Raw genomic sequence first — 18,355 nt, 5'->3', positions numbered from 1 at the left:
AAGGACAGAAGAGGCTCCAAAACGCCTCCAAAAATGACACAACGTAGATACGCCCTGCACATTTTTGCATATATGGCAGTAATGCAAACTTATGGTGTACAGTGACCGTTGTGGTCTTGGACTCTGCATGATGGTTTGCAAATGACTGCTGGCCAGTTCCTCCTGAACTTTCTGTTCAGAGATGAAAGATTCTGTTCTTCACTTTTGTTCCAGAATCAGACTCAGCTGTCGTCATTTATTCCATTATTTTTTTTATTATTGTTGTTTCAGTCATCAATATATTTTTTAGTGTAGATCACTTCTGTTGATTTACCTACTTACCACTATTGGTAGGGAAACCTCTGCTCAGTCACAAAAAAGGTGCTGCTAAGTGCTAACTTGCTAAGCTGCTAACTGATATACATAATATGTCTTACAAATGCCTTCCTAGACAGTTGTAGAGGTCCAGCTTCTAATGGCCACCCTGAATGCTGTCCTTAGTCACCTTGTCTGATGACTTCACTCAAATGGAGTCTTTGCTTGCGCTCCTTGACTCAAAAAGTGTTAACTTGTTAAATACGTCACCTCTATGCTTGACTCCATGCCGAGGTCAGAGGGTCATCATAGCCAGCAGGCAAATGTTGCCCCTTATTCTTCCACCGTTGTGGATTGTACTGGTTTAAAGATTTTCAGTTGTGGCCAAATTTGATGTTTAACAGGGAAAATGGTCTAGGTCCATTGACTCAGACAAGCTGTGTCAGACTGTGATGATTTGTTGTAAGTGGTTCCAAAGTTGATGCACACATTCTGTAGTGTGTGTAAATAGAGTATTAGTCATTTTCACATGAAATGCAACCTTTAGGGTAATGTCCATGAGCATCTTTAGTCAGAGTAGCATTTGCGTATGGGTAGATCCTGCATAGCAAAGTTAAAGCAGTGGAAACACAACGGCTACAAGGACTGAATAGCGAGGCATTCCTTTATTTGTCCCTTTTACCTGGGTAGTGGACCGAATACCTGAAACGGAAACTGGTCTGACTGTAGACTTAAATGTCGCTCTGGTCAGAAGTCGGTAACTGACACAGAGGGATGTGACTTGATGCACCACAGTGCAGGTGATTGACCAGATGTCTGCGCTGAGTCATAAGTCCGAGCTACGATCACCATGGTGAATGGTGCCCTTTTGAGGAAATGCCCACCGTTGCTGAGCAGTGAGTGAGTGAGTGAGTGAGGTCATCTCGGGAGTGTCCAGTCCTTGCCTCCGTTTGCACTCAGTGAAAGGAGACTTTAACTTCATTCTAGTCTGAGAAACAAGTAGAGTGAGGTTTCTTTTTATTTTTTTATCTTTATTCTCTTTTTCTCTATGACATCCAGTCAGAAGGTTCTGGCAAATCTAGAGCATGAGTTGTCAGGGGAGTTGCATTCTGGGAATGCAAACTCCCAGACTTGGTGCGGAAGACGGTGTATGTGCTCATGGGTGAATCACTGTCTCCAGGATACCGGATAGGGATTCTGAAAGGCAACAGTCTGTGCTCTTTGTTCTCCAGACTCTACACACACACACACACATGCACACACACAGGTGGTCGTACCTTAATACAAGTTTTGTATTTTCCTTTCAAATTATAATCGTATTATACATGCCTACATGCCTAAATGGTCTAAATGAATTTATATTGCAAGAGATTGTCTTCTGCGTTTAAGTGGCCAGTTAGTGGGAGAAGTAGGCCTTTATAATGAGATTATAGCAGACTGTTTGATTAACTATAGAGTTAATTGGCTTTTAGCATGTATTATTAAGGCCTACTACATGAAAGCAAAGGAAAGTGAGAACTAGCAGACCCCAATGGTCACCCTACCCTCTCTTTCCGCTCCTTCCATCTGGTGTTCTCTCACGTTTAGCCTCTTTCCTCAGGTTTCGAACACCTCTTGTTAATCTCCTCGTCTCCCTTTCTCACTCCTCTCATTACACGGCCCCGTCCTTGTTACCCATTCAGTTCACTTCTCCGTCCCCGTTTGCTCAATGCCTCGTTACCAACTCCGTTCATTAATCCTCGTCTTGTTTGCGTCCTACTCCGGTTGCATTCTTCTGGCCCATCAGCTTATTGCTCTTATCTACTCTCCTCGTTCTCAACCAAATACTTAGTGGCCTGATCAACTGATTTAGTGTGTGTGAGTGTGTGTGTGTGTGTGTGTGTGTGTGTGTGTGTGTGTGTGTGTGTGTGTGTGTGTGTGTGTATGTGTGTGTGTATACTACTCTTGTAGAATGCCCCTCTTTAATCAGAGCGGTCTGCCCATGCTCATGCCCATCCGTTTGGTCGGCACGCTCACAGCTTGTGGCTGGCATCCAGCCTAGCAGAGTCTGGCGTGTGTCATGGGATAGGGGGTTCATCTTCCTGCTGCATGCATTACCACGTGACACAGAAGGGGTTTACCTCTCTGTGTGTGTGTGTGTGTGGGGGGGGGGGGGGGGGGGGGGGTGGTTTGAAAGGGGGGTGGCGTGGGGTGGGGTGTTACTGTAAACTGGCTTGGAGAGGTTGAGTTATGAAATGAGCATCTTAGTTATCTAGTTTTACTACTGGCCTCAATGCCCTGTGACTTGGCTATGACCTTCACAGTCACTTGCCAGCACGTAACATACACACACGCACACACATACACACATACACACACATAAATACTAACACACTCACAAACAAACCAGCAAGCATAAGAAGCACAAGCTTTGCCTGTCCTGTTGCCTCTTTAAGCCGGCTGAGAAGGAGCTAGTCAGTGCCTTGTGTCAGGTCTGAGGCAACACTATGTGTTGGGTTGTGTGTGTGTGTGTGGGCGCGCGCAGATCAGACACAGCTGCAGGCCGCTGACCCGAGCCTTGCCGTCACACTCCCAGGCCAGACAGGTGCCGTGAGCCGAGAGGGGAGGGATCCGGGATTAGAATCCACCAATGGGCTGCTTGGAAGTGTGGTTCTAAGAGGGCCTCGGACGGCACGCACTCTCTGGAAGGCCTAATAAGATTGCAGGGGTTAAAGCAGCACAGCTCCGCGTCAGCATTGCGGTTACTACTGTCTTTATGTTTCCCATCAGTGGGAGAGATGACATGGAGGTTATTCCCCTGTTTGCCAGGGAGCCACTTCATGCCTTGTTTCACTACAGCGGAAGCCATTTTATCATTTATTTGTTTAATTCTTTGATATGCATTTAACCACGTGTACAAGGTGGTTTATGGGTAATGCCAATGAGTATTTGTGTTTTTGCCATTCGGCCCACTCGTGCCACTCTTGTTTGCTCAGACGGTGTTTTTTCACTGTTATTTATTGACCGTAGGTTGACTAGGGTCAACTGTTCTTTTCTTAGTCGGTGGTCATCCTGACTGGGTCATTAGCCAGCAAAACATTAGAACATTGATACGGAGGGAGTTTGTTGTCCTCTCTCACCCAGAATGAACTGTTAGGTATTGCGTGACTGTGCCCCCATTCCTCTGATGTAATCTGGAGGAAGCGTGGCGTAATAATAGTGCAGTGAGATGCAGGCCTTCTGCTTGGAGTTATTCTGTTGCAGTCGGGACTGGAGCCGCACTGCCATTCACTGAGACCCAGGGATTTTAGGGTTTGACCAAGTCCACTGCAGGAGTTGGCAGGAACGAGACATTCTACCTGCAAACTTCCTACTCACAAAATGATGTAGAGGATGCCTCTCTGTTTCGTAATAAGTTTGTATGTATGAGGAGGACTTGAAGTAAACATGGAGGATATTGCGTCTATCTTGCTTCTTTTGCAAAGACCCTTTTTCAGTTTGCAAACCACCCCTAGCCTCACACATCTTTTTGGTTCTAACACACCTGGACTAGAAAAGTCATCTGAGCGCAACAGTATGTCTTTGCCCTCGGGACAATTGGGCGAAAACAAACGCTGATGTGATGAATATTTGACCATTTAGTCGAGTCATTTTTCAATGAGCCAGTTGGAAGTTTGTAGCAGCACTCACTCAATCCAGCTGTCATCAGCTTCAGACTGAGGTGCTGTTACCGCAATATCTAGCTTATCCGAATAGTTTTATGACAGCTCATAGTTTCATGCAGCCCATAGACTACGCTTTATGTCAACAGAACATGATAAATCACTTTTTTTTATTGACAATTGGCATGATGGTCCTCTTATTCAGGGGATGATAGGAAGTTCTACTTTGTTTGGGACATCTTAACATGCTTACTTAATTTCCTCAGTGGTTGTGGGAAGCAAATGGGGGCTGGGGGGGGGGGGGCGAAGAGGAATGATGGCAACAGCACTCTCGTTAGCATGCTGGAAAGCAGGCCAGGTGTCCTGCCAGATCGCCAGTCACCAGAGAGGAGGACAGAAAAGAGGGAGAGCAAGCAAACAAGAAAGAGAATGAAGAAGGGAGGGAGGGAGGGAGGGAGGGAGGGAGTGATGGAGGAGGGGAAGGCACAGGGCCAGCAGTGTTGCCTTCAGTTAGGTGAGGAGTCACAGAGAGAGAATTGGGCTTCAGGAAACACCACGGACACCTCAAAACATAGCTCTCCTTTCTTCTGTTGGACTGTATTGTTAGGGGGATTCTGGCTTGAAGCACTGCACTTGCAGTTGGTTATAAATTATGCTTCGCCTTCTAATTCATTGATGCCATTTTCTTCCCAGTGAACGTGTCCATGTGGGCCCTCCAGGAGAGGGGCCTACTTTGTTGCCTGTAGAAGTGGAAAGCCACATCCCTGGTGTGAAATGGTAACCTGATCACCAGCTTGGCCACAACACTACACAATTAATATGCTGTTACCACACTGGCTGCTGTGAAGCAGAATTAACTGCCTCGGATTTTCAATTTCATGTATGTCCTATTCATTTAACCTCTCCGGCAAGTCTTTGCGACCCCAGAACAATTCCATGCAAGTCTGCTTGCATATGTTTTGTGATTCTATTTGAATACTAGCAGGAGTAGCCGTCTGCTCTTTTTTTTTGCATGGCACAGTTCTGTTTGTGTCTGCTGTTGAAAATACATTTGCAGTCTCAGCGTGTCTCAGCGAGGCAACAGGACAGTGATGTCCTTGCTGCTCAGGCCTCGGTCCTCAGTCACAGTGCGATTCACTGAGAGAGAAGCAAGCTGGCAGTAAATCCTAAGCCTAACTCGCATGACAATAATGCACCCCCCTCATCAAGTCCTTGTCATCTTACAGTAAGTGCTCCTTTTGTAATGCTAGGACTCTCTTCCTTAAAGTCCATGCATGGCTTTAGCCCCCCCACCCCCCCCACCCCCGCCTCTGTGAGGACCAGAGCCTGGACCAGAGTCTGCCTTTTAAAAAAAAAATACAAATAAAAAATACCTAAATTCCCAAATGCCTCTGCCCGAGTGTACAAGAGGATATATGTTATTTCCTCTCCACCCCTTTATCTCTGTGTCTCTGGTTCATTTTCCTGTTGGAGATCTTATTGAGTATAACTGAAGCTGCTCTGACCTCAGCCAGTGCTGCAAACAATTGCTCTCCTCACAGTAGATTAGCTCTAAAACAGGACGGCTTGATGTTGCTTTAGTTTCTGCCAAGATCTTCTCTGTCCATTGTGTATGTTTGCGGTTAAAGTTATGGTTACATTAGCAGCTGCTTTTGTAGGGTTATTGACATTGCCTGTTTGGTTTTTTTTTTTTATTTGACTTGAGAATAGGTTGTACTTCATTCCTGTCAGTGACGGTAATCAAATGTTTGGTTTATAGCCTAGTGGTCACAGCTCAAGCATTTTTTTTTTCAAAAGGCCTAGTTCAAAATGAAGATTGTAGTTACAAGCTTCTCAGTGGGTTGAACATGGACTTGTTCAGCTCCTTCACTGAAGATCTGCTAGCAGCTAGCTCATGGCTACACATATTGTCTAACCGAGCTATGTCAGTCACAAATGTAACTTTAGAGCTGCTCTGAGCTTAGGCGTTAAGTGTATGTTCGCCGTCTGTATTTATGATATTATGACCACCGGCAAACAAAACAGTCAATAAACCGAGTTTCTCCAAGCCCAGTATGGAAACAGATCAGATGTCCTATCTCCTAGCAACAGCCCAGGAGCTAAACCGCAGATTGGCACACATGCTTTTTGTTCACTTGCCCTTGTGAATTCGAGGAACCGAGAAGGGGGATAGGAACTAGGCCCAGGAACTGTTTTGTCAGCCACAGAATCTGACCTGACTGTGGCAATTTGTTTCTTGGCATTCGACTGTCTAATGAACTGTCTAACAGGAAGCTGATGATGATGATGATATTGAATCAGGTTCCACTGTTTAACATTCTGACAGCGAATTCTGAAATTCTGCTTGTGCAGGATACCATTGGATCAATTTAGACCAATCCTCAAGTTCCCAAAGGATTAAGGTATTTCCTGGCCTCCGACATGGCAGCACAACAGAGAAATAGTTTGACCGTGTTTGGGATCCAGTCCAGGCTTATGTTTGGAATCCCTCTCTCGGCACCAGTTTTCATTGCCTTTTATTATATGTTCCTAACAATTATTGTCCTTTAACTTCTCTCTAAAAATCTCTCTAAGTCTCTTCAGCACACAAGTGATTGCCAAGTGTTATTGTTCTCAGTCTCTAGGTGGTAGAAGACTTGTTGCCCCCATCCTTTTGTTGTCACTATTGTATTGGCTGTCAATAAGTGGCTTGGGGCCTGGGTGGTTAATGACTCCAGTCTGTAGTTGGCTCTTCCATAAATAGCGGGTGCCAATGTAAATCAGGCAGCGGAGCGCCAAGCCTCAGCTGAGGTCTGCTTTTTAATTGTCTTTAATGACGTGTCCGTCAGCTCAAGGCATGTCTTCCTCTGGTCAGAGTAATCAAAACAGATGTGCATTTATGGCCCTCAGCAACAGATGTGTCTGTTTTGTCACAAATGAATGAAACCGTGACTAGCTGATTGGACATAGAGAACCCCATATGAAGTTTGAGTTGATGGAGTCATTTGTGTCTCCCTGGTAATATTCCCAGTAATATTCCCAAAGAGGTTGTCCTGTGTTTAAGTCTGGCAGCGTTGAGTTAAAGTTGTTTGAGATGCAGTTGTTTTCGAGGCATGGTGTTGGGAAGTGGACCTTTGTCATTGTTAGAAATTTCACCATGAATGCTTTCATTTCCTTTGGTAGGTACAGTGGTAATAATAACAGTAGTAGCCTCATGGTTCCTCTCCTCTGAGACAAAAATCCAAAACAGAAGCAATTCTCATGCTCATCCCACGGTCACCAGGTTCTTTGTTTTTTTTATTGTATTACCTGTGTCTGGGCAGGAACTATGCCCACGTTATTTGGTTTTATTCAGGCAATCTAAGAGGTAGCCAACATTAACCTCAACATGAAAACGGTAGTGGGTGGGATGTTGTCATTGCAATGAGAGTTTCATTATAACTGTTTGATTGAAACTGACCATACTGCTTTTTCTCATTGTCTTATTGCCCCAACTGGGAATTCTGATAACCATGTTATATCATTGCTGTGGTTTTGATTACTTCTGAGCAGGGAGACATATCAGTAGGTCTCCATCAGCTCTACAGTACGTTGATTGTTCTGTGCAACCCTCATGTGAAGCAAAGCTTTCTTGTCGGTTGTGAATGTGAATGTTACTCATGTTGGTGGTTGTGTGGTCTGTTTGCACTTTTAGTGACGGAATGGGGGGACGACGTGAAGCCAATCTCGGAGGAAGAGACCATGGTCATCGTCAACCACCAGGCCACCGGGGATGTCTGCACCCTCATGATGTGCCTGCAGGACAAGGGCATGGTAGGTAGACAGGCGGTCATCATCTGTGTCCCGCTATGGTCACGGCACTCGCATGCAAATGCTACTTGTTGACACAAAGGGCCAGTCAGGAGGACTCTTACTTTGATTTTTTTTTTTTTTTTTTCCTAAGTCTCCTCCAATGATGGAACAGAAGGATAAATGAAAGGATATGCTGTTTTCCTTTTGTGGTCTTAATGAGCTCATTTCCTGGATCGAGTTTCCTTATCAGGAATGGGGGGGGGGGGGGGTGTGTGTGTGTGTGTGTGTGTGTGTGTGTGTGTGTGTGTCTCTTTGTGAACATGTGTATATATGTCTCAATTTTTGTTTGCTTCAACTGTATTCGTGTGCATGTGGGTTAAGATCATGTTCTGTTTGTTTGTGTGTGTGTGTGCGTGCGTGTGTGTGTGTGCTGTTCCCTCCCTTTTGTGTACAAAGAGTCGTCCCAACCCAGACCAAGCTAATGAGCATTGACTTAAGCAGGAATGTGTTTGCCCAAGATAAGCTATCGGGGCAGTTCCTCGTTTTTTGCTCCTCATCTGACGACCCTGGTTGTCAGACGAGGCTGTTAACCCCGCAGTACAAGTCAACCATTTATTAGGGGAGGAAATCCCCACTACATTAGGCTGTGCTTCTGAGTTCATTCCTACTAGGTCTCTCGCTCGGGTCATTTAAGGGCCATTTGCGCCGTTGCAGCCTTTTTTTTTTGCTGCCGTCTAGGGTAAAATCAGTTGAATCTGGTACTTTTTTAATAACGCTGAAGTATTTAGACCCCCATGGCCACTGCAAGAATAGCCGCCCTGAAAATAAACCAAAATTGCCTCCAGCTGCCTCATTAGTGAAAAAAAAAATAGTGCGTTGTCCAGCGATATTAACTTATCAAGACCATTCGCACAGAGATGCCGATCTGTTCTGTCTTAAGAATCAATCGTGTAAGAGTAACACGTAGAATTTGCGGCATCATTCAAGCACAGGCCGCGTCAGTTTTAGTGCTTCCGTTTTTGAATCCCAAATTAGTTCCTATCAACTCTTGCAGTCTCCTGACCCATGAGGCCAAAGTTGGCTTTTCAGTACAGTTTGCTCGTTTGCTTTGCATCTCTGAGCCCTTCTTAACTTTGTGGCTCTCTTCTTGACACACACACACACACACACACGCACGCACAGCAAGGTCAGGCCTGGTCAGGGTGTGCGTGTGTCGCTGGGTCTTCTGTGCTTAGCCTACTACATACTCCCCCCACAATCATTTGCCCAGTTGGAGGCTGGCTGTCTTCATTGTTGTTGGTCTATAAATATAAATCACTGACTCCCATACCCCTCCCAATTGGTTCTTGACCCTCCATTGTCAGGGAAATGAATTGAGTTCATTTTGTCAGGTTGGATGCAAGTGCCTTCCAGCACCCACCCACACAAAAGGGGCTGTTAACTTGCGCAGGCTTGGGGCTCCAAGGAAAGTTGGTTAGCGCTAAGTACTGTCCTCAGCTTTTGTGAGCCACACTATAATTGCAGCGAGATGTATGAAAGGTGCTCTATAGATATAGAGTTATCTTTTATTTGTAACAGTGGTTAGACTGCTTGAATTACATTTGAAGGTCAAAACCAATCTGTGAGTGAAATTTGGAGGAAATTGCGTCATAAACCATAAATGTCTGTTTGCTTTGTAATATTCATCCCTGAATGTGGCCGCTGCTGCCAATGTGTTTGGTAAGCCTTTCAAAGTGCTTTGTGGAAGCCTATTAAGCTTTATCTTAATGTTGCACTTGGCGCGCAGACGCCAAAACTCTCAAGTCTGATTCTAAAGCAGATTTTGACACATTCCTCGGAAAGTATTCTGCGGGCCAAAAAGGTATGACCGATCCCTTGGTCTCCGACGGTCCTGCCTTATCCCCAGTGTTTGACCTGCAATGATGCTCAAATCCGTCCGTCTTTGAGTGGCACCCACCCAAACTCCAGAAGGCCTGGGCCCTGGGTGTCAGGTACCCGCGCCTGGCAGGGCTTCAAAGGCCCAATCGATGCCTTTACTTAACACAATTACAATCTGGCGTGCGACTCGCGCACAACAGACTCCAGCCCAGAGCAAGGGTCTCTTTGATCCATGTGCTTCGCAGTTATCCTCTAAAGGATTAAGTTGCACACACACACACACACTCTCTCTCTCTCTCTCTCTCTCTCTCTCTCTCTCTCTCTCTCTCTCGTTTCTCATTGTCTCTCTTGTACACACCCTGATGAAGTCAGCATGTGATGTGATGTGTGGGTTTACAGTAGCAATCAAAAAGCTCATGGTCTGTCGAGCACTATCGCGTACAACAAACTCGTTTCAGCACAGAAATAATTTTAGGAATCAGAATGCGTAGTTGGGTGCTAATAATGCAAGCGTGCAGTGGTCAACTGTGTCAAGTCTACGTTGTGTTCCAACTAGAAGTTGTCAAAAGACTGTGTTGTCATGCGGTTTATCAAGATGAAGGGGCGATACTCTGCCGATCAGTGGCACTGGCCGAAAAGGGCCAGGGCCTGGGCAGTCCGTCCCCCCCCCCCAGAGAGGACAGACCTTGGCTGGGTAAGGCTGTCTGTCTGGTGCCCCGCAAGCCCAGGGCCATAGATCATGTCATGGTGGGTGTTGTGTTCGGGTGTGTTTCAAAGTGTCTCTCTCTCTCTCTCTCTCTCTCTCTCTCTCTGTGTGTTTTGTGTTGTTTTTTGGGATGTTGATGTGCCAGTCCTCCGTAGCTGACAGGAGAAGTGAAGCCGCTAATGTGGCCGTGCCAGGGGAGATCGTGGCACGATCAGCATGAGCAGCTGCAGCCCCCAGCTCCTTTGCCCCAGAGCAGGCTGCCCTTGCAGGAGGGGAGGGGAGGGGGGGGGGGGGGGGCAGGGCAAAGCTCATTCCCCCCAAAAACCTCCACCCTTCGCACAGCCAGTGCCCTCTCAGAGCAGATATGATGACCGCTCACAAACGGATACTTTGTTTTGTGCGTTTGTTTATTTTCCTCCGGGCTGTGTTTGCATTTGTGTTAGACAGTGCTGGCAGCAGGTGTATGCAAAGTGGTGATGACACAAGATAAGCGCTGACGAAACGGTGTGTCTGTTGTTCCCTCTGACTGAGCGCTGATGACCTGTGTGTTGTCGTCCTTTCTGACTGAGCGCTGATGATATGGGAGATGTGTATGTTGTCCCCTTTAACTGAACGCTGATGATGTGTGTATGTTGTCCCCTCTGACTAAACGATGATGTGTGTACAGTATGTTGTCCCCTTTAACTGAACGTGGATGATGTGTGTATGTTTTCCCCTCTGACTAAACGATGATGATGTGTGTACAGTATGTTGTCCTCTCTGACTAAACGTTGATGATGTGTGTACAGTATGTTATCCCCTCTGACTAAATGTTGATGTGTATACAGTATGTTATCCCCTCTGATTGAGCACTGATTACACTGTGCTATCTTGTTGTCCCGTCTAACTGACCGTTGATGATGTGTTCATATTGTCTCTTCTGACTGAGCACTGATGAGATTGTGTGTCTGTTGTCCCCTCAAACTGAGCACTGATGAGATTGTGTGTCTGTTGTCCCCTCAAACTGAGCACTGATGAGATTGTGTGTCTGCTGTCCTCTATTTCAGGTGGTGCGGAAGATGATGTGGCTGATGGACCACGTGTTCAAATACACAAACTTCGGCCTGGTGTCCTTGATCCATGGAGATTTCTTCATCAGACAGGTAAAGGACTACAGACGCAGAGCAATCAGACCCACCACCACTCATCACCACCAAATCATCCTCTCTCTGGCTCTCTGAAGTGGCTAAACTAGCCAGTGCCCTTGTGTGCAATGAAGTTTATCTTACTCTGCTGTGTGGGTCCATTAACAGTGGATGGACCAAAAAAAAGCGTGTGACACTAAATTATTACCTGGCGCTTTCATCTGGATTGGCAGACCACAACGCAGTCCAGATATTCACTAATGTACCTTTTGTTGTGTATGCTGGTCCAACTCCAGCAAGGGACTGGCATGGCATTTTAGCGGTGGAGGACAACTGAACTGTGGCAGTATTATCCCTGTGACAGCAGCCAGACAGATGCTCATATTTCAGAGAGTGAGGGTGTCTTTCTTCCGTTGGTTGGCGATTCTTGGCCAGGATAGTTTAAGAGTGTTGGCAGAGGTATTATGGGCTGTTTGGATTAAGACACGTCAGCCAGGAGCCACTAGTGTTCGTTTTTAGTGCTTTAGGACCGCAAGCCTTGAATAATAACACTGTTCACAGTCAAAACGGTGTCTTGGCGTCACTAATAATGGGAGAAGTCCTGTTTTGGTGAAGGCTTTAGCCTCTATGCTAACAGTGCTACCCTGACATGACCCTCTCTGTGGCATCAGTAATGTAAATGCAGCTGACTTGATGGATCTCTGGAAGTCGTTTGAGTCAGAGTATTCATTGCATGTATTTATTTATAAGGACAACACGCATTAATCAACATTTCTGTAAATCCGCCAGTGTTTGCCAGCCAGCTAATTTTTCAACTGCTGACAGTCCTGGCAAGATGCTGTGATAAGCATCAACTGGCTTGGCCAGTTGGGAAGCTTCTTCAAAGCGATGTTGATAGTAAAATGTAATTTACAAAAACACACCAGATCTGTCTAAGGTGAGGACAGAGGTGTTGAGTTGAGCCCATGATAAATGGCGAAGGGGGCGTCGCTGCAGGGGGGGCGGGGGTATAGGCTGCAGTACTCGTGACCGAGACAAAGTCTTTAAAAGGTCCAGACCGAGGCTAATATACATATATTTGTTTATTTATTTATTTATTTTGAAGACGTTAGTTAAGCAGGAAACTAACTTAGCAGGAAAGCACTGCGGGAAACCCTGAGTGTGTGTTACCTTGAGGAGTGTACAGTGAGTCTGCAGAGTGAGACTTCTGGGCTAGCACGTAATGAAGGCTAGCCTGAGGTAATTTGTGTCAGTGTAGGTGGAGATCAGCCACTCAGCTGATGGGCTGCTGGACTGCAGCTGTTCGCACATATTTGCTCGCATTCCTCAGCACCACTCCCTCACACACACACACACACCTCTGTTCCCTGACTCCAGGAATCTTTCAGTTCCACAGATGTATGCACAGTAGCATGCACTTGCATATGTGGCAATGCGTTTACACGAAGATGCCGTATTTGTGTGCAATAGTACAATGACTCAAAGTAGGTTCTTTAGGGCTGTTTCTACTCTAGGGACCTTCCCTGTATGACCAGTTTCAGGAACTTTTACAAGAGTCAAATGAGCCTCTACTCAGGGCTAGGTATTAGTAACCTGTCAGTTGAAAATGCCATTACTGATTTGTGGCAAGTGACGGTGCCTATATACTGAGCACTTTAGGTAGCCTGTGATGTCTGTTGACTTTAGTTCTCTCCATTTGAAGCTATTTGCGCATAATCTGTTAGGCTCTCTGGATCTAAGGTGGATCGTTTAGGAAGTAGGAATGTTTAGGTTGCTGTAACTGAACATGTAAGTAAATGTTAATAAAGCAATCGACGCCAGTGTGGTCTATCATTGTGGTGGTAGTATTTTCTGCAGCTGCTATCATATTGTAGTTCATCTAATCAGCGTTGTGCTAGTGGCTGCATCTTCAGGTCCTGTAAGCGGTGGAGACTCGGCAGCTGAGAGGCCTGAATAGCGGGGGGTTTCCTGTACACGTCCCCATTACCTGGGTTGTGTTCGGAGTTCCTGCTGTGGGAACCCGGCTTTTGTCTTAAAGGACCCCGTATCTGTTTCATTCACACACGCACACACACGCACACACACACACACACATACACCATACTCCTCAGTACTGCTGTGCATAACTTTTCTCAATCCCTCAGCCAAAGAGCCTTTTTAACCTGAGCTCAGCCTAAAATGAATGGCACGCTCTCTCTCTTATCTCTCCCACTCTCTCATATCAGCCCCACTGACACATCTTAAAGGGGGCCGCTGAAAAAAATGAACATTCTGCCATTCTGCCATTATCCATTAGTTCATTCCAGTAGTCACCCATTAAAGGGTTGCTTGTCAAGATGAAATCATCCAGTGAACCATCAGTAAGCACATAAAGCCGCTCTCTATACTCACCTCATTAGCATTGAAAGAGTCATGCTATACAATTAGACTTTCCTCTCCTCTCCTCTCAGCTCCTCTCCTCTCCTCTCCTCTCCTCTCCTCTCCTCTCCTCTCCTCTCCTCTCCTCGCTCCTGAGCTCTTGGAGAGAAACAGAAAGCCCACATGGGTTTTACCATCATCACAAAGAATAGCTGAAGACCACCTTTTTTAATGGTCCATAGACCTTGAATTGCTGACCCTGAACCCGGGACCGGTCGTCAGAATTGATCCCGGGGGGAGTCGACTAATTTGTCAGTCGGTGGCGTTTAGCGCTGCATCTATTTATCTGTCACGAAACATGGCAAGGGGTGTGTTTTGCATGGACACTGGATGTCGGCCAAGATGCCGCTGAGGCAACTCGCCCTGCGCTGCTCCTGCTACAGTTGTTTTCGGTTGTTTCGCCCGAATGCCGCCAGCCCATCCTCTCCGGTGCGGCTGACTCTCTAATTGTTTGTCTCCGCGGTGATGGGCTTGAGCGGTTTTGCATCGCCGGGGCTCCACTGATGGCCGGCGCTAAACGTTAAGTCCCAGTAGTCACCTAATTGGCATCGCCGTCTCAGACCGAGCCTCTCGCCTGAGCTTTGATGAGCCTACCCCCCTTCTGCTGGGTTCAAACCACCCTCCTATTGTGCCCTGTTTGTGGATTGTCTTTGAGCTGCAAATCAAAGGCTGCAACAGAATTAACTGCTTCAGGCAACTGTGTGGGATTGAAGTTGACCTTCCTTGGATGTTATGCTATAAAAGCACTCCGTACTTTTTTTTTTTTACCCCCCCCCCCCTTCTTCCGTTTCTGAATTGTGAGACGTGCTGCATGCCGAGGAGTGACTTCCTCCCCCACTTCCTCCTCCCGCCCCGCCTCACTTCCTGTCATTTAACAGCATTGACTTCCTGTGTCCGGTTTCTCGCCCAGGGCAAAGCGCACCGGGACAAGCAGCTGGTGTACCTGAAGGACCACCTGGACAAGTTCTACTACAGCCGCGAGCGGAAGTGGATCGTGCTCTTCCCCGAGGGCGGCTTCCTGCGCAAGCGGCGGGAGACCAGCCAGGCCTTCGCCAAGAAGAACGAGCTGCCGCACCTGACGCACGTCACGCTGCCGCGCCTCGGCGCCACGCAGGTCATCCTCAAGACGCTGGGCCCGCAGCAGGAGAACGGCACCCTGGGAGCCGGAGACGCCTCCGCCACTGCCGGACCCACAGGTACGCATGCGCACGGAAAAGCAGACGCACATCCATACACGCACTCAACAGGGTTCACACGGGTCATGGAATTTCTGGAATATCATGGAAAATTGATCTAGTCTGTTCCAGGCATAAAAGTCAGGGAGTTTTATCTTTTGTGCGGCAAAGTTATGAAATATCAAGGGAATTTTGTTATAGCAGTTTAAAATGTACTACTCTGAAATCTTTGGTCGGTATATTGTAGGATTCGTTCTATAGTAGCTTGTGGACATTCAGGTTTTTCATCAGGGAAAAGTCATGGAATTGTACATCTGACTCAGAGTGGGAACCCTGACTCAAACACTGCCATGGAGGTGATTATTATTCTGTGTGTGCAGATAGGTGCACATGGACATTAATGTCACCGAAGCATACACACACACACACACACACACACACACACACACACACACACACACACTCAAATGCATATGCATGCTGTGTTTACATGCCCTCCTTGGGCGCCAGCAGGAAATTAGCAGTCTGTAGGCTGATGGATGAGCCCGTAGCCACACGTACTCAGCGTTCCATATTCAAGCGACAGTTTAAATATTCAGACATGCTAAATACCCACACACGCAGTCTGTCATGCGTATTTACACACACACACACACACACACACACACACACACACACACACACACACCCTAAGACTTCTCTCCCTGTCCCCTCACTGAACCTCCCCCAGCCCTTCCGCTCCATTAGATCTCTTGCCCAGTCATTCTGCCTCTCAAGGCCCTCTTCCTCTTTCTCTATCCTCTCTCTCTCTTTCTCTCTCTCTCTCTTTTTCTCTCTCTCTCTCTCATTTTCTCTCTTATCCTCTCTCTCAACTCCATTCATCTCTTCTCTTTCTCCACCCCCTCGCTTTCCTTCCCTCTATCTCCTTCCTCTTTTCTGACCTTAAATCTCCACTCTAATCCACCTCTCCTTTGGAAGGGGACGGCCACCTGGGCCATCTGCTAAGCCCCCCCCCCCCCACACACACAACCCGTCGCCACACTCCCGACTGAGGTAACTCACTTCCCCGTTTTCAGGGAGCCAGAGGAGTGAATTCACTCCCATCACAGCTCCAGAGTTCCGATTTCAGCGGGCACTGCCAACCTTGGACTGCAGTCACGATACGAAAAGGGCAGTTTGTCATCGGCAGCATACTGGCGCTCGCTCTACTAATATGGCCTAAGCTGTTCTCTAAAGGGGCAGTGAGCACTAGCTGGTGTGTGTTTTAATCTATGTAGTGTCATGGTGACTGTATGTTTGAGAGTGCGATCGTGACGGGGAGAATTTGAGCCACCATGGCCTCCCTTTTTTTTAACGCAGCGTGTGTGTGTGTGTGTGTGTGTATGTGTGTGCGTGCGCACGTGTGCATGTTCTAGTCGACGCACAGTGTGATTGTCTTTCCCGTGAGTGTGCAGTTGTTTTTTTTTACGCGCCGTGCAGATCCATGCGGTATCTCTTCTAATGGCGTTTTTGTACAGATTTGTTTTCACAGCCAATCGAGCTTCTAAAAATGGCTAAGCGCGACCTGGCAGTGTTGGGCTGATGGAGCAGGGGAGTTTGCTGATGGCTGCCTGCCCAGAGAGAGAAAGAGAGAGAGAGAGAGAGAGAGAGAGAGAGCAGGAGGAGAAGATGGAGAGAGAGAGAGAGAGAGAGCAGGATGAGGAGAGATGGAGAGGGAGTGAAAGTGTGTTAATTTCTCCACTCCAAAAAAAAAAAAAAAAAAATCACCCAATCAGCCACAGTCCGTTTAAAACAACACCAAAGTATGGAGCAACCCAGCCAGGCAGAGACGGATGCTGTTAAGTCCTCGAGGTTAAGACCTTTCTGATGGCTTTGGAGGGATTCTTGGATCTGTTGTGACTGAATTGATGTGCTTTAGCTGACCTCGTTGGCCTTTCTGGTGGCGGTGATGCAAGAATGGTCTAGGATCAGCTAGAATGTTTATACAGTGAGGAGAAAATGTATTTGATACCATGCTAAAGTTGCCTAAAAAGAGGAATATAAAATCATCATTTGACAATTGATCTTAATGTCTTAATTAAAAAATTGAGTAAAAAGGAAACCGCTAAGTACCCCAATTTTCTTTGTGATTGAAAAATGTTTCGTAAATAAATAAATGTTCTTCCTAAATGCTAGGGGGAAGGAAGTATTTGACCCCCAATGTAACCCTATGGGAATTTAACACATAGGGTTAACATAGGGGCAGACAGATTTTAATTTTTTAAGGCCAGCTATTTAATGGATTCAGGATATTATGCATCCTGATAAAGTTCCCTTGGCCGTTGGAATTAAAATAGCCCCACATCATTACATACCTTTCACCGTAGCTAGAGATTGGCATGGTGCTTTTTCCAGTGGGCCTATTAGCCTGTTTGATGCTCATTGAGCTCAATGCAAATCAAACAGGCTAATAGGCCCACTGGAAAAAACACCATGCCAATCTCTAGCTATGGTCCAGGGTATGTGATGATGTGGGGCTATTTTAATTCCAAAAGCCAAGGGAAATTTATCGGGATGCATAATATCCTAGATCCATGAAATAGCTGGCCTTTAAAAATAAAAATCTGCCTGCCCCTATGTGTTAAATTCCCATAGGGTTACATAGGGGGTCAAATACTTCCTTCCCCTAGCATTTAAGGAAAACATTTATCTATTTACGATACATTCTTCAATCACAAAGAAAATTGGTGTCCTTGGCGGTTTGATTTTTACTCATTTTCTGAATTAAAGCATTAAGATCAATTGTCAAATGATGATTTTATATTCCTGTTTTAGCATGGTATCAAATACATGTGCTCCTCACTGTACATACAGTAAGTGTTTATGTAGGATAACGACTGATGAGATGTTTGTAATGTATAAAACGAATGCATGGGAACTCCTTGAAGCAAAGTGTAAGATTGAAGTAGAAATCCCATATATGGCTAAATATTTTGAGTGGGCTGTGGTTATCTCTCTAAGGTTCACTCAGAGTGTGTGTGCGTGCGTGCGTGTGCGTGCGCGCGCGCTTGTGTGTGTGTGTGTGTGTGTTCTCTCTTATCATGGCCAGTGTTGCAGTTGAGGTGCTGAGTAATCCATCCGTTGTTGCACAAGGTGAACTCCCCATTATGATGCACCACTCCTCCCTTTCCGGTCTGTCTCCTGTTCTCTTTTTCTTTACCATATAGTCTACCTTTCTTAATCTCTCTCTCTCTCTCTCTCTCTATCTCTCTCTCTCTCTCTCTCTCTGTGCCTGCTCTCTTTTTCTTTACCATGTAGTCTACCTTTCTTAATCTCTCTCTCTCTCTCTCTCCATCTCTCTCTCTGCCT

At 46.4% G+C, this 18,355-nt stretch overlaps 1 protein-coding gene across 4 annotated transcripts in view; it reads left to right on the top strand.

Annotated features, from left to right (window-relative positions):
- The window catches only part of lpgat1 (lysophosphatidylglycerol acyltransferase 1), a 45,855-nt gene that overhangs the window by 3,264 nt on the left and 24,236 nt on the right, over positions 1-18,355 (top strand). For all 4 annotated transcript variants that reach the window (XM_062550853.1, XM_062550850.1, XM_062550851.1 and 1 more), the window contains exons 3-5: positions 7,609-7,727; positions 11,337-11,432; positions 14,743-15,028. In XM_062550853.1, coding sequence (XP_062406837.1) covers positions 7,609-7,727; positions 11,337-11,432; positions 14,743-15,028 — 501 coding nt within the window. The remainder of the gene's footprint in view (positions 1-7,608; positions 7,728-11,336; positions 11,433-14,742; positions 15,029-18,355) is intronic.

Source organism: Sardina pilchardus, chromosome 12 (assembly GCF_963854185.1).
Source record: "Sardina pilchardus chromosome 12, fSarPil1.1, whole genome shotgun sequence".
In the NCBI taxonomy this organism is placed as follows: domain Eukaryota; kingdom Metazoa; phylum Chordata; class Actinopteri; order Clupeiformes; family Clupeidae; genus Sardina; species Sardina pilchardus.
Note: the sequence above shows the minus strand (reverse complement) of the source record. Positions and strands in the feature narration are given on the sequence as shown.